Genomic DNA, 19,552 nt, shown 5'->3' on the forward strand with positions numbered 1-19,552 from the left:
AATTACTTTTTCATCATTATGTAAAATTATGAGCAAAATATTCCTTAGTCGCGTGAATTTGTTTTCCAAAAGGTAATTTTTTCATTCTAGAAAATGTTAGGTTGGGGCTTAGAATTTAACTTTATCCATGTATTTTACAAAAGGGCAAAATGAGTTGTACTTAGTAGCAATGAATAATTTTGATCCATCATGGCTGTATCCAACCGTATAATGTGCAATGTTGGCAATGCAGTATACTCTACATAAGACATGGATCATCATTTGTTTTTAGCAACTCCTGGATTCCCATCTGGAATGCCTGCAGGCTTTTAGAGACGGGACGCTGACAGAAGCAACTTGTGATGAGTCCCACCTCGTTACTGTTTTCTCTCGGGACGGAAATGGTGCCAAGACACAAACACGAACACTACTAAAGCTGATCAGGATTGAAGCTGACATGTCGACTAACAAAGGTTAGATATTTGCTTTGGTTTAGGGAACCTGAGTTGGATTATGCACTGAACAAAATAAAGATAAAAATTCATTTTCACCACGTCTGTGAGGCTATTGTAAGAAGATGGAAAATATTTAAACAGTTGTAACATTTCATTTTTGGAGGAGAAAAACTATGATCAGACATCTATATTGTATACTTAGGTTCGTGTTTATTTGTCTTTGTCATTTCGGAGGTTTTGAATACTCCCCAGACATTTTTGATTGTTCAAGCAATCTAGGAAACTAGATGCCCCTATTGCCCTATTCACAACTTGCACTTTATGCAGTGGTTTTAAGCACTTACCTGATACCATGGGCCGGTGCTCCTGTTAGCAGAAAACTGCACCGGCCCGGGGTTCTTCCAGCGAGCGCCACAGAGCGATCCTCTTCCAGTTTGTTCTTTCTTTGTACAGGTATGTATGTGCAGTATAGCAATTTAACAAAAAAATATATCTTCTCCATTCTACTACACACGAGGATTGATTCACTAAAGTGCGATAACGCATATCGCATGCTTTTTTGCGTTAAAATTGACGCAAAAAAACGTGCGATTCGCTGAAGTATTATCGCATGCGTTAAGTCGCATATCGTGTGCGTTAATTAACGCGCAACCGAATGCATTAATTTTACCGCATTGCGTTCATTAGCGCACAGAAATAATACTAACGCATGACACTTAGACACGCTAAATATTGCATTACTCCATGTGAAAATTAACACCTACTTGGAGCAGGCGGTACAGTTCATGAGCTTTTGGCAACACAATATGGACTTTGCAGTGTGATTTATTCAAGTATGTGTTGGCCCTAGAGCAGGGGTAGGGAACCTGTGGCTCGGGAGCCAGATGTGGCTCTTTTGATGACTGCATCTGGCTCTCTGCCAAATCTTTAATAAAAAAAATAACGGCTGGCGTGGCCTGCACTTGGCGGATAGAAGACCTGTTCTAAGCCTTAGAACACGTCTTCTATTCGCCGAGTGCAGGCCACGCCCTCCTCTACATCGCATCCGGCATCCTTGGGACCCACCCTACTTTGCCTCACAGTATCCGTGGCCAAACATATTGTACGGCTCTCACGGAATTACATTTTAAAATATGTGGTGTTTATGGCTCTCTCAGCCAAAAAGGTTCCCGACCCCTGCCCTAGAGTGATGTAGCCTCCAGTTTGCAGGGAAATGGTCATTTTCAAAAAAAGTAGTTTTACGAACGTAATGCTGTGTATGGCTAATATGGCGTGCGCGCGAAAAGTAGCGTGCTACGTTAATTAGCATGCGTTGCATTGAATACCGCGCAAAAATAGTCTTCTTATAGCACATGCTATAAATAACGCTCCTTTTAACGCAATTTAGTGAATCAACCCTATGGTCTGCCCCATGCAGGATCACTCAGTGGTGCACACTACAAAGAACCCCAGGCTGGGGTTAATAATAATTAAGTTAAGTAAGTTTTCTGCATGCGTTACGTAAACTGATTTGCTGTGGGGCCCACTAACCAGTCAGTAGTAATCAATAGTAAAACAGTAAAAGAAAATTAATGTGCTAATAAGTCAGTGTTTTAATTAGGGTCAGTTGAGTTTATATGTAAGTTATACAAGTTTCTTTGAAAGTAAAGTAAGTTTTTGTGTAAATTGCCTAAGCGTAGGGGCCCAATGATGTTGCTGTGGGGCCCGATAACCAGTCATTCCTCTGCTGAAAAGTTCATGTAGGAAACCCTGATATAATTCAGTACATTTATCTCTAGCTCTCAGCTAGTTACTCTAGAATAAGCAGTTTATGTAAATAGTTAAGAAGTATAATTAATGTGTTAATAAGTCAGCCAGTTCATTGGGGACAGTGGCATTTACCTTAAGTTTTTGAATTCATTAGTGCTCAGCGGAGTTTGCTTCTGCCTGCCCCTGACAAGCTTCTCTGCATTGTTTTTTCTTGATACACAAGTTATATAAGTTTCTAGGCAAGTCGTTTGCGTAACTTTATACGTTACTTATGCAATTTGTGTAACTTTGGCAATGCAATTGTACCCCCTTTCCCCCTCCTGATGGCGGTCCTGCAGATAGTTAAACTATTAGCAGGATATAAAGTTCCTTTATTGCAGAGAGCATTGCGCTGGTTTATACCTCATATAATATAAAACGTAATGTAAAACATGAATCTTTAGTTGTCTTTATCTATAGGTTTGTTTTTTAAAAAAAGTGTCTTAACCCAACTGGCAGTGTTTGCATTTGAATGCTGATATTGTTTGCTGTAATATGATTATAGACAATAACAGATAGGCATGCTAGCCTAGTAGGAACCTTATTTTATAAAGTTGCGCAACTAATGTTGAATATTTATACTACTCTAGACATCCCTGGGAAACACTATGTGACCAGTCTTTTGTATGAAAAGGAAACTATTTTTGGCAACTTACATGGAGAAGATGTGGCTGAAACGGTTAGAAACCTTTGCCTGGCTCCAAGTACAAACTATGAGGTACAGTAAAAGGAACACTTGCTTCAAACACATACAAATAAGTTGAGATAAATGTATTTGCTTTATGCAATGAGCAAAGAAATTGTGATGCCCTGGTATAAATATTATTATTATTAGTAGTAGTTGTATTATTGCCACTTAATATGACTTTGCACATACCAAGGTAAGAATATTTAGTAAAACACTAAAATGATCGGAGTAATGTACATTTAGGGGCACATTTACTAAGCCACGAACGGGCCGAATGCGTCCGATTGCGTTTTTTTCGTAATGATCGGTATTTTGCGATTTTTTCGGAAAAATGACGCAACTTTTTCGTTACTAATACGATTTGTGCGAAAAAACGCGAGTTTTTCGTAGCCATTCCGAAAGTTGCGCAAAATCTGGCGATTTTTCGTAGCGTTAAAACTTGCGCAAAAAGTTGCGCTTTTTTCGTAGCATTAAAACTTGCGCGAAACGTCGCACCTTTTAAGTTTTAACGCTACGAAAAAGGCGCAACTTTTCGCGCAAGTTTTAACGCTACGAAAAAAATCGGCAGATTTTGCGCAACTTTCGTAATGGCTACGAAAAACTCGCGTTTTTTCGCGCAAATCGTATTGGTAACGAAAAAGTCGTAAAGACGCCGAAAAAATCGCAAAAATACGAAAAAGTCGCAAAATGTTCGTTTTCAAATTGGAATTTTTCCAATTCGGTTCAGATTCGTGTCTTAGTAAATGTGCCCCTTAGAATTTGTTTTATTTGCTACCTTTTTGCCCTTTAATTTGCCCTTTTATTGGCTCCACTGGGATCACCTGACTGTAGCTAGAAAGGGTGGGAGCAACAACATGGAGCTGGCCATTGCTCCTGTATAAACTAGAGCAAAAAAGGGGAAAGTTGTGCTCAACCACTAAATTTAAACCAATAGGTTTGAATAAACACAATTTTAAAAGAACTCTAATGTTATGCTTAATGCTAAATGCTTATTTTTGAAAAAAATCTGAATATTAAAATCTTGATTGAATAAAATTGTGAAAAAAACTTAAAAGCACCTTAAATTTACAGTTTACAGGCTCAAAAAATTTGAACTGAATAAATAGTTTACATTTTGCTAAGAATTTTTTAGCTTAATAAATACTCCATTTGAAGTTATAATTTAGTTATGAGTTTTAGCAAAAAAAACCCCTCAAATTACGGTAACAATCTAAATGCAAATGCTAATAATTCTGCCTGTTAGTATTGGTTGAATACTAAGGACCTTAAAACATCTGTTGTTTGTCAGATCTCCAGTTTCCCTCACAGCTGCCCTACCTAGTTCTATTGTTGATGAAAGCATAGGCATTGACTTGATCTTTTTTAAAATGTAAATTCTGTTTTGTTAAGAAAACATCCAAAGAATATAGTGTATCTGCCAACAGTCCCATCCGAGCAGTGAAGTGCTTCGTTATTTTATTGCCTTTAGAGCAAAGAAACTTTCAGTTACTGAAATCTCCTTTTCTCTAATGCCAGAGACTGACCTTTCATCCTCCACTCTGCACTAGTCTAATAACATCTCCAAAGGTTTCTTTGTACCTACATTATTTATGATCTATCATCATATGTGGCCGTCTATGAACTTGTTCTGTACTCATGCTTAAAGGGCAAAAAACCCAACTCATCCTTTTTTACCTATTGTGTTTACCTATTAACTAAAATAGTGTTTGGCACAGAAGGAGAGTATCATGCAGACCATGCCAGACATCATTTTTTGTAGTTAAAGTGATACTGACACGAAAAAACTACTTTTCAAAATATGAATATACATAAAAAGCTACCTATAGGTCAAGTTGACGGTTTTTCGCTGACAGGTTTGGTTTTGTAAGTTATTGTTACTTGAAGTTCCTCAACCTGACTGTTTTGCCAACCTGACTGTCCCTTCTCAGCCTGTCAGTTATAGCTTCTAATGCTAACCGACAAATATGGCCATCCCCTCATAGAGGAACACAGGGGATCAGACAGGTTATGTAAATGCCTCAGGCAAATATTTTTATGGCAAAATTATAAAGTTCTTGCAAAGATAATGTTATGATAGATGTAAAAAAATATCTACTTTCTGGTGTCAGTATCACTTTAAGGGATTGCAGTGTTTCATGTACTACAATTACCTAAGTACAATTAAACATGTTACAGAATATACATTTAATAAGCTACATATATTTTATTAAAGTGATGCTGACACTAAAAAGCTACTCTTCAAAATATTAATGTACATTAAAAGTTGCCTATAGGTCATGTTTATAATTTTTCACTGATGGAGCTGCTTTTATAAGTAATTGCTGCTTGAAGTTCCTAAACCTGACTGTTTTGCCAACCTTCTCAGCCTGTCAGTTATAGCTTCTAATGCTAACCGACTCCTGCTGCACAAATATGGCCGCCCCCTCATAGAGGTGGGATCAGATAGGTATTGTAAAAAGCATTGGACAAATACTTTTAAGGAAAAATTATAAAGAGGATGCAAAGACAAAGCTATGATAGATGTAAAATGAGGTTTAATTTCTGGTGTCAGTATCTCTTTAACACCTGTTTTGTTTAGGAAAAGAAATGAACAGTTTTAAATTTGTATTACTTTTCTTTATGTAACTCCTATAGACAGTGGCGGAACTATTGGGGGTGTGGAGGGTGCACCTGGGTCCGCACTCCCTCGGGTTGATTACGATTGCACTGGTGCAAGTTCGCCATAAGAATGTATCCAGAAAGGGGAGGGAGGAATTGGGGGGGGGGGCCTGTCTGCATGCCCTGCTCCCCAGCCCGGGGAGGTATAATGCCGTTATTGCCAATAGAGATAATACATCATGAAATCAAAGATCCTTATCGCATTCTCATGCAATGGTTAGTTATATCATGAATTTACCTGCGTGTCTTTTTTTAAAGTTTGGGGGCTGAAACTAGAGTTCCAAGTAAAATACCCACATAAATATAAGGAGAACAAACAAACTCCTTGTAGATAGTAATTTAGCTGGAATAAAACTTTGAACCCAAGAGCTTCAAGGCAGCTGTGTTAACTATTAAACCACCACTCTGCCCGTGAAGCAATTTGTAAACTGAGGAAGGTAAAATAAAACAGTATCAGGTTTAGTTAATACAGGTATGGCATCCATTATCTGGAAACCTATTATCCTGAAAGCATCAAATTACAGGAGGGTTATCTCCCACAGAAGCAAATAATTCTAATTTTAAAAAATGATTTCTTAGCATCTTGTAGATGAAGCTACAATAAATTTTCATTTGTGGCAAAACACTCCTTTTGGGTTTATTTAATATTTCAATGATTTTTTAGAAGACCCAGGTCCTGAGCATTCTGGATAATAGGTTCTATATCTGTATATAATAAAAGTGAAACTAAATATATTTGTTTAATCCAACAGAAAAATGGGCCAAAAGATTTCTAAAATGTGATGTTGATCCTGTATTAGCTTGGCTCATCTCCATTGGTTCCTAAAGACTATTTAGCACATATATTAGCTGTATGAATAAACTATACCTCCTTGGTCCATGCAGAACCACAAACTCTATTTATATTGGTGGGAATATATCATACATGATATTTTTATATGGTTTAGAATAAATCCCTAAGGGGGCAACTAAAATTAAACTAACTCTTGTGAATTATGGGAACAGTCTTAGCTGAGCACCCATTTATTTAGCTCTTCTGTAACTGGAAACTTTAGGCTGTTTTATTTTACATTAAAAAACCACTGTTTGCATTTGCGGTATTCTGTAAATGAACCATATTTCTTGAAAACTGTCTGTGTGTAGTGGTACTGGGAAGCTAACAGCGCAGGACTTGGAGCTGGCTCAACATTTTTGGAACTCCCAAAGAGCTTGATAAAGTTTCTTATAGTGATATTTTGTAGTGATTTGTTGAAAACAACATATGAAATATACGGTGATGGAATGCCAGGGACCACTATTATCCTTATATTTAACAAAAGGAGGTACATAATTTTATGATACACGTGAAACATGAATCTCTTATAAAGGATAACATTACCAAGCACCATTTATAAAAATACATTTGCAGGTTATTAATCGCCGGCAACAGTGCCAAGCCATGCCGGCTGGGCGCCCTAGGCAACCTGGTCAACTTGCCCCCCCGCTCGTTCACTTGCACATACGCAACCGGGCGCACACAGGGTGGGGGGATTGCCAGGGCTGCTGGTGGGAGGTACTGCAGTGAGGGGAAAGGGCCCAGAACTAGTCATGGTGAAAGAAGAGATACCTGCCTGGCACCCCCTCACCTTTGCACCCTAGACAGGTGCAGGCACAGAGGAGTTCCCTGACTAAATAAAGGTACAAGGCCAAGGGCTGATTTGTTAACATAAGGTGACTTCTAATATCCTCACATTTACAAAAGGCAGTTTCACAACTATTTTATAATGCCACTAAACACCACTGGGGAGGCATTTACTAATGCTTGATTTTCTCAGTTCAGATTTTTTTGATGCCAAAACCAGATTTTGTTGTGGAAAATCCGAATACAAAAATAAACCATCTAAAACTCGTTGAGCTCATGTAGAAGTCAATGGCAGATGTCTCTTTTACAACTGGAAGATCTTTTTCTGCTTTGTGGTTCTAGAGGTTTTCAGGTTTTTTTGCTGCTGGCTTTTGTATGACAACATGAAAAAGTTGCAGTTTTTGTCTGACAAAATTAAGAAAATATTAGTTTTCCTGTTTTTTTCCCAACTTTGTGCTTTTTCAGTTCACATCTTTTGATAAATGACTGACATTCATGGAAATGAGTTTAGTTCTAGTTTCAAAAAACTATAAACCAAGAAAATATGAGTTATAATAAATGACCCCAAGATGATGTATTTTCCAACCTATTTATAATGGACACCTGTAACCTTAATTGTAATTTCAGTAGTGCTGTTTGAAATAGGTGAGAGCTGGGTATTAATAAAGATAACCTTGGTAAAAAAAGGCTAAGGATACGGATAAACTGTAGAAGACAAATGTTGGGGTCAAAATCAAAAATGATAATAATTATGGTAAATTTAAATCTGAAATATATTTTAAGAATACCTTTACTGACCTAGTCTAAACTTTTCTTTAAAGCCCCAAATAATGCTCTGTTTGCAGACCTTTGGAAAGAACAACAGACTTTTTGAACCAAAGATTTCATATGTTTGGTAATAAGTTCTATGTTGCTATTTTAATATCCTAAGGTAAAACAAATAAGCGAACTGCATGAATTTGCACACTATTGGCATATGGAGAAGTCTTTAAGTATAAAACAGATGCATGCAGAATGATGTGAAAATGGAGACTGAGTTTTGCTTTAGATCCCCAGGCATGAAAACCACAAGCAACATTTGATGGTTTTACGGCCTTCTGTCGGTTAACCTGATTCCTTGCACACAGCCCCTGGGTGATGCTAAAACAACAGCCACATAACTAGAAGCTAGTGTGAGTTTGTGAGAACTCCTAGAGAAGTTGTGAATACTATGCTTATTGATGTTTAAGAAAAATGTTTATCATAGGGGCACAGAGGCCAGAGTGTATTCATTTAAATGAAGCTGTTAGTACTTTAGAAGGCCTAACAAGTTGAAAAGAGAGTCAAATTGATTTATATGTTATTCATCATATTAAGTAGCTTGATGACATAAAAAGGTTTAGCCACTCACAACTAAAAACCAAATATATTATTATTGTTGTTAGTTTTATCAAACACTGTGGAAAACCTTAATAACTGGCATGGCAACCACTGCCAAATTCCTGCCTTAATCATATGCAATTTCAAGCACTGGAATTACATAAACAGGAATTCCATAAGTGAAATTTCTACTGAAAAAAGGGATGTTTTCTTTTATTAAGCTAGAATGGGGCCCCTGAAGGCCAATAGGGCCCAATAGTAGGGTTAATAATTCCAAAAGGTGCAAGCACAAGATGTTGCAGGATGGATCAAATGTTTGTGATCTTTGTATGTTTTGCCTCCAGCACAACTTCTAGCTTGTGGTGAGTGACAAAATGCTTATATACCCTCTCCATAAACTATCATGGTAAATCTTGCTGATCCTGCTGGTGCAATTGGGGGTCAGGTAATAATCAACTGAAAATGGAAGGGGTTTTTGATTTGCTATTGCTCCTAAACTACCAGGGTCATTGAGTCCTTTGGACAATAGCTCAGTAGGGATTTTGGTCTCTGCAGTCTTCCCAGAAAAAACACATTGATAAAAACATTGATAATTGATGTCAACAGTTCTCAATTTTGCTGACAGTTACTGAGAGTGTATGGCACACTAAAGGTGGCCATACACGGGCCGATTGTAGCTGCAGATATCGGTCCCTTGGACCGATTTGGCAGCTTATCGGCCCACGTAGGGGCAGGAACGAGAGGCATGCCTGACTGATATCTGGCCTCAAATTGACCAGGTATTGATCGGGCAGGTTAAAGAATTTAGTCGGATCGGGGACCGCATCAGCTCGTGGATGTGGCCCCCAAACCGACTGCCCCATTGTCGCCATTATAATTTGATTGTTTGGCCCCAGGGCCAAACGATCGAATTAGCTTGCATGTTCCCTGATATCGCCAACCCGTAGGTGGGGATATCGGGTGAAGATCCGCTCGCTTGGCGACCTCGCCTAGGCACCTTAAGGCACAAAACTTGGACATCTGTGCTCTTACTTAGTAGTTGCTATAGACTTGATATGGTGGTCCAAACTCAGCATGTTGCCTTCCGCTATAATGGGAGGATTTTCCCTGGGAAGATGGCTGCTACTGCATGTTTTTCCCTCAAATTAGCAGGCAGTTCACTGCATAGGAAAGATATTTTTTCTAATCAAATTCAGTTTTGATCATGTGATTACATAGTTACATAGGGTTGAAAAAAGACCTGTGTCCATCAAGTTCAACCCATCCAAGTAAACCCAGCACACCTAACCCACACCTACCAATCTATACACTCACATACATAAACTATAAATACAACCACTAGTACTAACTGTAGATATTAGTATCACAATAGCCTTGGATATTCTGATTGATCAAGAACTCATCCAGGCCCCTCTTAAAGGCATTAACAGAATCTGCCATTACCACATCACTAGGAAGGGCATTCCATAACCTCACTGCCCTCACCGTGAAAAACCACCTACGCTGCTTCAAATGGAAACTCCTTTCCTCTAATCTAAAGGGGTGACCTCTGGTGCGTTGATTGTTTTTATGGGAAAAAAGAACATCCCCCAACTGCCTATAATCCCCTCTAATGTACTTGTACAGAGTAATCATGTCCCCTCGCAAGCGCCTCTTTTCCAGAGAAAACAACCCCAACCTCGACAGTCTCACCTCATAGTTTAAATCTTCCATCCCCTTAACCAGTTTAGTTGCACGTCTCTGCACTCTCTCCAGCTCATTAATATCCTTCTTAAGGACTGGAGCCCAAAACTGCACTGCATACTCAAGGTGAGGCCTTACCAGGGACCTATAAAGGGGCAAAATTATGTTCTCATCCCTTGAGTCAATGCCCTTTTTTATACAAGACAGCACTTTATTTGCTTTAGTAGCCACAGAATGACACTGCCTGGAATTAGACAACTTGTTATCAACAAAAACCCCTAGATCCTTCTCCATTAAGGATACCCCCAACACACTACCATTCAGTAGATAGTTTGCGTTTATATTATTTCTACCAAAGTGCATAACTTTGCACTTATCAACATTGAACCTCATTTTCCAGTTTGCTGCCCAGTTATCTAATTTTGTCAAATCGCTCTGCAAAGCGGCAGCATCCTGCATGGAACTTATAGTTTTGCACAATTTAGTGTCATCAGCAAAAATAGAAACAGTACTGTCTATGCCCACCTCCAGGTCATTAATAAACAAGTTAAACAGCATAAATATGGACTGGATACAGCTTTTGTATAATGATACATTACTGTATTATACAGAACTGTAATATTTTAATGCAGAAAACAGTTTCTTTTATTTGGCACACTTTCTTTCTTAAAATTTACACTGTCTCTTAATAATAATAAATAAAATAGAACTTTAGTTAAATTTATACATAATTCTTAATAGAGATTCTGTGGATAGGGATCATTACATCATCATGATTAAAATTATCTGGCTTATAGTATAGAATAATATTCTACAGACATCTGCACATTTCCTACATTGGTTACTTAGTACTACCATTTCTCATGCTAAAAAAATGTTATTATCCTACTAAACACAGAAAGCCAAACACTATGTTGGCTCCGTCCTGTAAACAGTCGGGGAATTTATTTCCAAGAGGCTTTAAAAGTTGCACATTTTATTACCATATTAGATGAAGTGCATTGCTGGGACCTCTGGAACAGGAGGGCTATAAATGTCCCTACTGAGTCTTTTCCTGCTGAGAATCCAGTAACGTGCAGCCCATTACATTACATATTAGCTCTGTATATCATTGTGTCAGCGAAAGTGAAATATGCCCCTGTGGTTTGTAACCTGAGTTTCTTATTGCTGTTTTTTCCATCTGAAATTTTATGGCTTTAGAACAGCCACACATTATCTTTCTTTACCAAATCAAACGTTCTGAAATAGACAGATTATTTTTTCTGCTTATAAGTTATTTTACCAAAATATATTTCTATATTATATAGAAGATGGACCACCAGCTGCATTAAAAAAATCACAATATTGTAAACCAATAATACTGTTCCTTTCTCACACTCATTGTTATATAGTGACTACAGATTTGGCTCCTAGTTCCTGATTTTAGCCAGCAGTGAACAACCAGAACATATGTTATTCTTTTAGGTTGTACAAGGGAATTCCCTAAATCAGGGCTATCCAGCTGGAGGACTGCTGGTTGGATGTGGCCTTCCAAAGGATTTTTATGGTCCCCAGGCTGCTGAAGTGCTTTATAGATTCTTTGTTTCACATCATAATTTAATTATGAAGCAGTTCGCTAAAATATGGTGCTGGATAATCAGCCATCTGCTTAGAAAACTCAAATACCCGCAAACACCCTGAAAGAAACAAGGCCTTAGGTATTCAATAACAATCATTCAGTGCTATTAATGAATATTGTGTAACATTATACATGCCAAATTATTACACTAATACCCTATTCTTGACACAGAAGGCTGACCACATTGTACATATTATGTCCTTCTTTCGACCCACATAGCAGAATCACATTATGGGGAGTAGATTTTTCAGAAGATACATTCAGTTGCCCTGGAGATTTCATGTCCTAGCCTTGTGCCAATTTGTCTAACTATGTGACAGAGAATTCAAACTGTGTTTGCATTGTGATTAAGAGAAATCCCTTTGGCGTAGCAGAAACTGTGCCATTTAAGTGTTAAAAACACATTATTTACATCATTATTTTTAATGACTAGTTTTTCCTATACAGTATTTATCTTTGTGTGCCTGTGCCCAAAAACTCCAACAAATTTGACAGTAAGAAAATAACAGTACCCAATTACAGTTACAGGATTTAATTACATGATAGCTGTGAGGGTCAAAAGTTTGGTTTATAGTAATTTGACTAAGGTGGACCAAGCTCCTGATTAAAGCAGCTTATTTTTATTTACCTTTTTCAATTTATGTACAAAAGCACTTGAATGCTATTGACTTCTGAAGGGGAGATCGTTGAAATGCAAAACGAGGAGTTACTCATCATCCTTGCTCTTGAATCTGCTCATGTTAACTAGCTCTTACAGTGAAGTTCTGTAGTTAAATGTGCACAGTATAATGTAGGGTGAAGAGTTCAGCATCACCCTGAAGAGAAAATCCAAGCTAGGCATGTCAAGTGGTCCTTATTAGTAGTCAACCTGTAGCATTTAAAGAAGTGAGACATTGTAATGTGACAAATGTTTTCATTTCATTAAGTCCTGCTGCCAGATTCTTGGAAGCCATGTCTTAGAATGTGGGCTGTTGGCAACACATGACAACAAACCTTGGTTATTACTGGAAGCAGTTCAGGAAACCACAATTTCTCTTCATATAAAGTAGTGCAGCTTTTTTTCTGTTTACTCAAAAGCCCTTTCTGTGAAGGAAATACCGCATGCTGGGAAGGAGAGATTAGCAGTGCTAAATCACATTCTATTGGTTTTATCCTATGGCTTGGATTTGTTTATGCCTCACGATACCTAATGTACTGTATATACAGTATTTTCCTTTTCCTGCATCTCTCTCTCACAAATACATCGACACATGCATTCGTATTATTTACTATTGTCTCATCTAATGCTGTAAAGTGCATTATGAATGCAAGTGCAGGGTGCTTTTTGAGTTTTGATGCAAATTGGGTGCAAGTTGTGGCTAGCATTATTCTTTACAAAAGGCCGAATGGGTGCATTGGCACTTATGTGAAAATACAGGAGTTTGTTTGGATGCAAGAACCTTAATGTTCGTAAATGACCCCTCAGTTATGTCAGATCAATTACAAAATTCAAATCATGTCAAATTTTATTTTTAAGGCTGATAACTGGACATATTCTGTACTGGTGTATTTCAGCTGGAGAACAGCCTAAAACCATTGCAGTAACTTCCCATTCACTTTGATTTGAAAATGCCTCATAGGGAATTTCTGCTGATTTTCAGCCCAAAATGTTAGTGATGGTAGTAGAATTGACAAGGGTGTCTTTGGGTGCTTCTGAAAGAACTTTGTGGTTTATCAGTGTTATTCCAAGCCAGGCCTGGCCTGGAATTCAAACCAGTCCCTGGCATTTCAAGTACACAGAGGCCCAAACAGACCCTCACCAGCCTAATAAATAGTGACTGTCTATATTCTATAGGATCTTACAGCAGATTGCCAGTCTGGGCCTAAACCAAGCTGTGTATGTGGGGAAAATAGCGATGGCAGCTTTTATAGTTTAATTAAGAGATGTTTTTCAGTGAAAGTTTGAAGGTTTAGAGAATATGGCAACATCATATTGCAGGGATAAAGGACAACCAGAGAAGAAGCAGTGAGCAGTAATAAGAAGGAAATGCAGAGAGAGAAGGTAGCGTTCAGGATGCACATATATGTGTACTGTATTTGAAATGGCTCTTACGCAAATGTCCATACATACTGTATGCAGACAATAATTCTTGTTCAATACTAATGTGGAATGGAAACTTCTCTGTGCAGATGAGACTCAGCATGTGCTCATACTGTGTTTCAAGTCTTTTGTTGGCCTGGAATAGCTTGCAGAATTTGAATGATTACAATGTTTCCTGCTGGCCACCCTCAGCAAAGGAACAAAGGTAGTTTTTGTATGATCACAGCGGCAATAATATAACCCTTTGTGTTATCACTTCTAAAATAACTGTTGCCTTCAAAGGGACCCGGGACATGTGTGCAAATAAGAATATATTCATTACCCATAAAACTTCTTGTGGCTTTTTTTCACTAGGTATTTTTAAAATTTTTATACAGGAAGTCAGTTTGTCTGGCCACAGTTATAAGCATTTATGGGGTGAATTATGCTAAAGAGAGATTGTTGTGTGCAATAATTCTGGCATTTTCCTTCAAATAGTGTCAGTGTGGCTCAGATAGCGTTCTTGTAATGTGTAAGCTCTTTTTAGCAGGATTTCCTGTATTTGAATGTTACTGTATGTTTGATGTACAGTGTACAAATATATATTGTATATTGCTGTGGAATATGTTGGCAGTTTACAATAATTAATATTAATAATAAAAGTTTGTTTCTTCTATTAAAAACTCATTTTTAGATAACACAAATTAGGTCTTAGCAGGTCTTTGTTTAGCGGGTGGTCTTGAATGTATATGCATTCCAAAAACATGGCAAAATTATGGGAGTATTTAAAGGGGAACTTTCACTCACATATAAAAAGTTTTTTTTGCAAATTCAGCATGAAACCCAAATGTTATTAAAACATCAATACCTGTTATTAAGGTATTTAAAATCTCAATCATATATTGCTTGGTCTGCCTCCTTGCCTTAGTCAATTACTTTCACTTTCCATTCAGCACTTAGATATCACTGCATTCCTCACATCCCCTTCCCTTCCCCCGGTCTATAACTTTGTAATCTGTGCATGGGCATGGGCATTAGGTCCCCCAATATGAAACTTACACAAGGTTTTGGGGTGATACAAAACTTACCATAAGAATAGTATCCACAAAATGGAGCCCAACTGCTTGCTGGGATAATAAATTCCAAAACTAAGGGAAACTAAATTTAAATTATTTATATAGCAAAAGTTTATTTTGCTTAACTATCATGATATCAGAGGATTTGGAATTATTCTTAGGGTGACAGGTCCCCCTTAAGTTAACTGCACTAGATGGTGATGAATATTCCAACACAAATGAGTGTGGTGATATAAATATTGCCTTTGAAAAGTGCCATTGCTCATGAAATTGGAATATGGCAATATTTTCATTTTTCCATTTCAATTGTTTTGTGTATTAGTCATATGTTGTATGTAGTCCCATATTTTGTTGTACATTTCCAAGCTGCCAATCATTAATCATGTTGTCTCCTCTCTAGACTGCAGATCTTTTTATGAATCTGGTGTTTGAACTGCGACTCCTTTCTGCTGCTGCCCTATCGGACCTCTGGCAACGTTCTTCTTTCAAATGCAGAGACAACTGGTAGGGAAGCCCAAAGTATTCACAGCGCAGCGCTCTCAGCATGCTCAGAAACATCTGTGTTTGCTTGTACAAACCACAGGCATTAATCACGCTCTAAAGGCGAAACGGTCAGCCTATTATTTTCCATTTTATATTAAGAAAAGTTGATTGTGGTGACAGTGTCCCTACAAAGGGAGAATACTCTTGAGTTCCATGTCAGATGTTTTAGCTTAAGTATAATCTGATTTGTAGCTGTGTGGAGATTCATTAGCAAATTTCTAATGGGGACATTACACATGGATGTTTGTTCGTGTATTTAAATGCATGCTAAATTCATAAAAATGTTCTGTTTAAAACACCTGCCAAATGCATATAAATGCAAAAAGGAAAGGGATGGAAGGTCACTGTGCAGAATCTAAAGGCTCTTCAATACAACCAGGCAGATTACAATGGAATACATTTTTTAGTGTGGTTAGGTAGACTTAGACCTGTCAATTGCACATCAAGCACTTTAAAAAATGCCTATATGTAAAGGACCTATAAGCTATTCTCCGCCAGTGGAAAAAACACCTATCCGCTTCAGCCTAAGCTGTGTTCTATAATGCATAGCAGTGGTAAGTAAGGAGGTGTTTTCTCCAGATATTTGTACACAGGTGGAGAAAATACTGTGTCTATCATTACCCTAAGTGACTTTCTTCTTTGTACGGAAAAATCTTTATGGAAATCATATGTAAAGTCACCTGGGAGTTATAGCACATGGTAAATGACTGAACACTTTATACATATAAGCTATACTCTTAAAATGATTTGGAGGTAATAATATTATCAATGACCATTATAACTTATATTTAAGATTTAAACTATGAGGTTAGACTGTCGAGGTTGGGGTTGTTTTCTCTGGAAAAGAGGCGCTTGCGAGGGGACATGATTACTCTGTACAAGTACATTAGAGGGGATTATAGGCAGTTGGGGGGTGTTCTTTTTTCCCATAAAAACAATCAACGCACCAGAGGTCACCCCTTTAGATTAGAGGAAAGGAGTTTCCATTTGAAGCAGCGTAGGTGGTTTTTCACGGTGAGGGCAGTGAGGTTATGGAATGCCCTTCCTAGTGATGTGGTAATGGCAGATTCTGTTAATGCCTTTAAGAGGGGCCTGGATGAGTTCTTGATCAATCAGAATATCCAAGGCTATTGTGATACTAATATCTACAGTTAGTACTAGTGGTTGTATTTATAGTTTATGTATGTGAGTTTATAGATTGGTAGGTGTGGGTTAGGTGTGCTGGGTTTACTTGGATGGGTTGAACTTGATGGACACAGGTCTTTTTTCAACCCTATGTAACTATGTAACTATGTAACTATATTAAACAATGCATTCATTTCTAAGACTATTGTCTGTAGCCCCAAAACCCTTAGCATGCATACAGAGATGAATATGGTCTACTTATAACAGGCAAGATTTGCAGCACAAAACTACTGTGTGCCCACTTCACTATTTCTAGATTGTTCCAGTACTAACTGTGGTGAAACACATTCTTTGAAACTGAATAAAAACAATAAATTTATTAAATGTTTCCATTGCAAAAATAAGGAATTAAAAATAAAAGTTCTGGTGTACAATCATTAGATTTTAACGTACTGTGCAATGCTGTACTGGGAGAATAAAGGGAAAATAAAGGGAGAATAAAGGGAAAGGCACTAAGCACAGAAAACATGGTTGCTTGAACCTACTATTTGCACTTTGCACCCTGCCCTGCAGGGTGACCTTTTTTCATACAAATCTATTTTTGTAATGCATATTTTAATTTTTTTAGTTTATTGCAACTAATGGGTTGCCATTAAAGTGCTTTTATTTGTTACACACACAAATATGCAACTTTTAGTATATAAAAACAACCTGCACATAATTCTTCATACTCAATTGCTACCTCAGAAGTCAATGTCATGCATTATTTTGAGAAGCTTGTGAAAATGTTACCCATTTAATAATGAAGCCCCATTGTCACGCTCATAAACAACTAAATGAAGCTTTGACCATAAACTGAGCTGGGCAACCAACTTGCTCACAGTATCTTTTGGAATGAGGTAATGTCTCCATAGAAGCTCACTAGCTTGGCACAGGGCTTGAATAACTCACTTAGTCCTTTACGCTTCTATTGTGATGCAAATCTAATCTTACCAGAAGAATTGGTTGGCACCTCTTGTCAAATGATGAAGTGTCCTTTGCCCATTCCTTTCTGGTCCCTGACTGACATCTATCACAGTGGATGCCTTCCATTACAATGCATTCTTTTATTGCAGGCCTTTTGATCGAAAGCAAATAGAATAACTTTGGGAAGAATGTAGACTCCTGAAGAAAAGATATTTTAGAATTAATTCTGCTTAAATCTTGCATTCCCCAGGAACTTTTGACCCAAGTGTTCAGACTAATCAATGCAGCCTGTCTTGAAAATATGCCTAATTGTAATTGTCCACGTCTGCATTTCAATAACATGATTACCTTGCCTAAAAAAATATGATAAAATTTCTGAACTCTAGCTTTTTGCCTACTGTTAGAATGGTGCCCAGTTTTCTTTTATTAATGGAAAAGTTTAGAACAGCAGATTATTAAAATTCATACCTATATTTCATATAACCTCATATAATCCTTTTAAGATCTTTTTTGTGTTTTAATTAAAATGACTTGCATATTTCAAGTCTATGACTGTGATTTAACATGGTATTTCCAAAAGTTTCCAGCATGATTTAAGAACTCTGCCCTGCTTATGGTATTACTTATAGAGACCTGCAGATGAGCCTGAAGAAATGCATACTTTTCATATTTTCATGCAATACCAATAAATCCAACTAAGAAAACTGATTTTTCAGATTTTACTAATCCATATTGCCATTTTTTGGTCTTTTGCTTGTTGTAAAACAATATCCAATTCATTTCTGTGTGCACCTCATTCCAGGGCTGGAACTAGGGGTAGGCAGAAGAAGCAGCTGTCTAGGGCACAACGATTGGGGGGGTGCCAGGCAGCAGCCTCTCCTGCCTACCCCTATTACAGTTCGCACACTGCGCCGCCCCCCCGCGCTTGAACTGCGCATGCGCGTTAAAACACACGGGGGGGGGGTGGGGGGGGTGCGATGTAGCGGTGCAGGGGCGAGGTAGCCGACCGGGTTGCCTAGGGCACCCGGTCGCATCGGCCCGCCCCTGCCTCATTCTGAAGCATATCAGGAAAGGTACAAACTAAGTAAGCTTTATCAGAAAGGTCTATGTAAATACAGCCATAAGCACTTACAGAAAAGCTGCACGGAGTCCACTATCAAAAGAAACGCAGGATTTCTTGTCTCCTTTTTTGTAAACATATTCTTCGGTATCAGACTTCCTCTCTCAGAAAAAGCCTTCATTCCCAGGGCCAGAGTCTGCACAGCTTTCTCCTCTCTCCCTTTTCCTGCTCCCCCCTCCCATAAGAATTCATAAAACCCACTCCCCCCACCCTTAGTAGTCTGAGCTACCATCTTCTAGCAGGAAGCTACGAAGACCAAGCTAAAATGGCAGCTGCAATTTTAAACTAATGGGGAAAGCTGCTAGGACTCTTTACTCAGGTATGATAAGGCTTTCTGCAGAATAAATATAGTGTTCTAGGTGGCACTAACATGGCAAATCTATTGCTAGTAAAATGCCAAAATGACTTTCCTTCTCCTTTAATTCACTTCAATATACAGAAACAAACATAGGAGTTAAGGAATTAAATTACTGAGAGCCAGTATTGAAAACAAAATACTAAAAATCAAACTTTGTAATAAATGAGATACATTTACAACTGCAAACAATGATGCTTATCTATAGTCATATTTTATGGTTACTGGAAAAGAAGTAGGCAATGCATTAATGAACATGTTCTTCTTCCTAGGCAGCCATTACTGGATGCTCTCCCATCCTGTGGCACAGAGGCTTGTGTAGGTCTCATGAAAGACATCCTTCTTGCAAAGGAATTGGAAAATGAAAAAGCAGAATCTTTTCTCTGGTCACTTGCTTTTCTACCTGAGCCAACAGTTGGGATGGTTGGATCTCTTGTGGTGAGAATCATTGCCTTTTTA

The 19,552-nt window shown here is 37.9% G+C and overlaps 1 protein-coding gene across 3 annotated transcripts in view; it reads left to right on the top strand.

The window, feature by feature from the left end:
* The window catches only part of LOC100496911, a 138,294-nt gene that overhangs the window by 10,501 nt on the left and 108,241 nt on the right, over window positions 1-19,552 (top strand). For all 3 annotated transcript variants that reach the window (XR_004220452.1, XM_031893160.1, XM_002941059.5), the window contains exons 7-10: window positions 272-452; window positions 2,813-2,940; window positions 15,385-15,488; window positions 19,366-19,531. Coding sequence is in view for 2 of the 3 variants with exons in the window: in XM_031893160.1 (XP_031749020.1) it covers window positions 272-452; window positions 2,813-2,940; window positions 15,385-15,488; window positions 19,366-19,531 (579 nt within the window). In the remaining variant the exon portion in view is untranslated. The remainder of the gene's footprint in view (window positions 1-271; window positions 453-2,812; window positions 2,941-15,384; window positions 15,489-19,365; window positions 19,532-19,552) is intronic.

Source organism: Xenopus tropicalis, chromosome 9 (assembly GCF_000004195.4).
Source record: "Xenopus tropicalis strain Nigerian chromosome 9, UCB_Xtro_10.0, whole genome shotgun sequence".
NCBI classification, from domain to species: Eukaryota; Metazoa; Chordata; class Amphibia; order Anura; family Pipidae; genus Xenopus; species Xenopus tropicalis.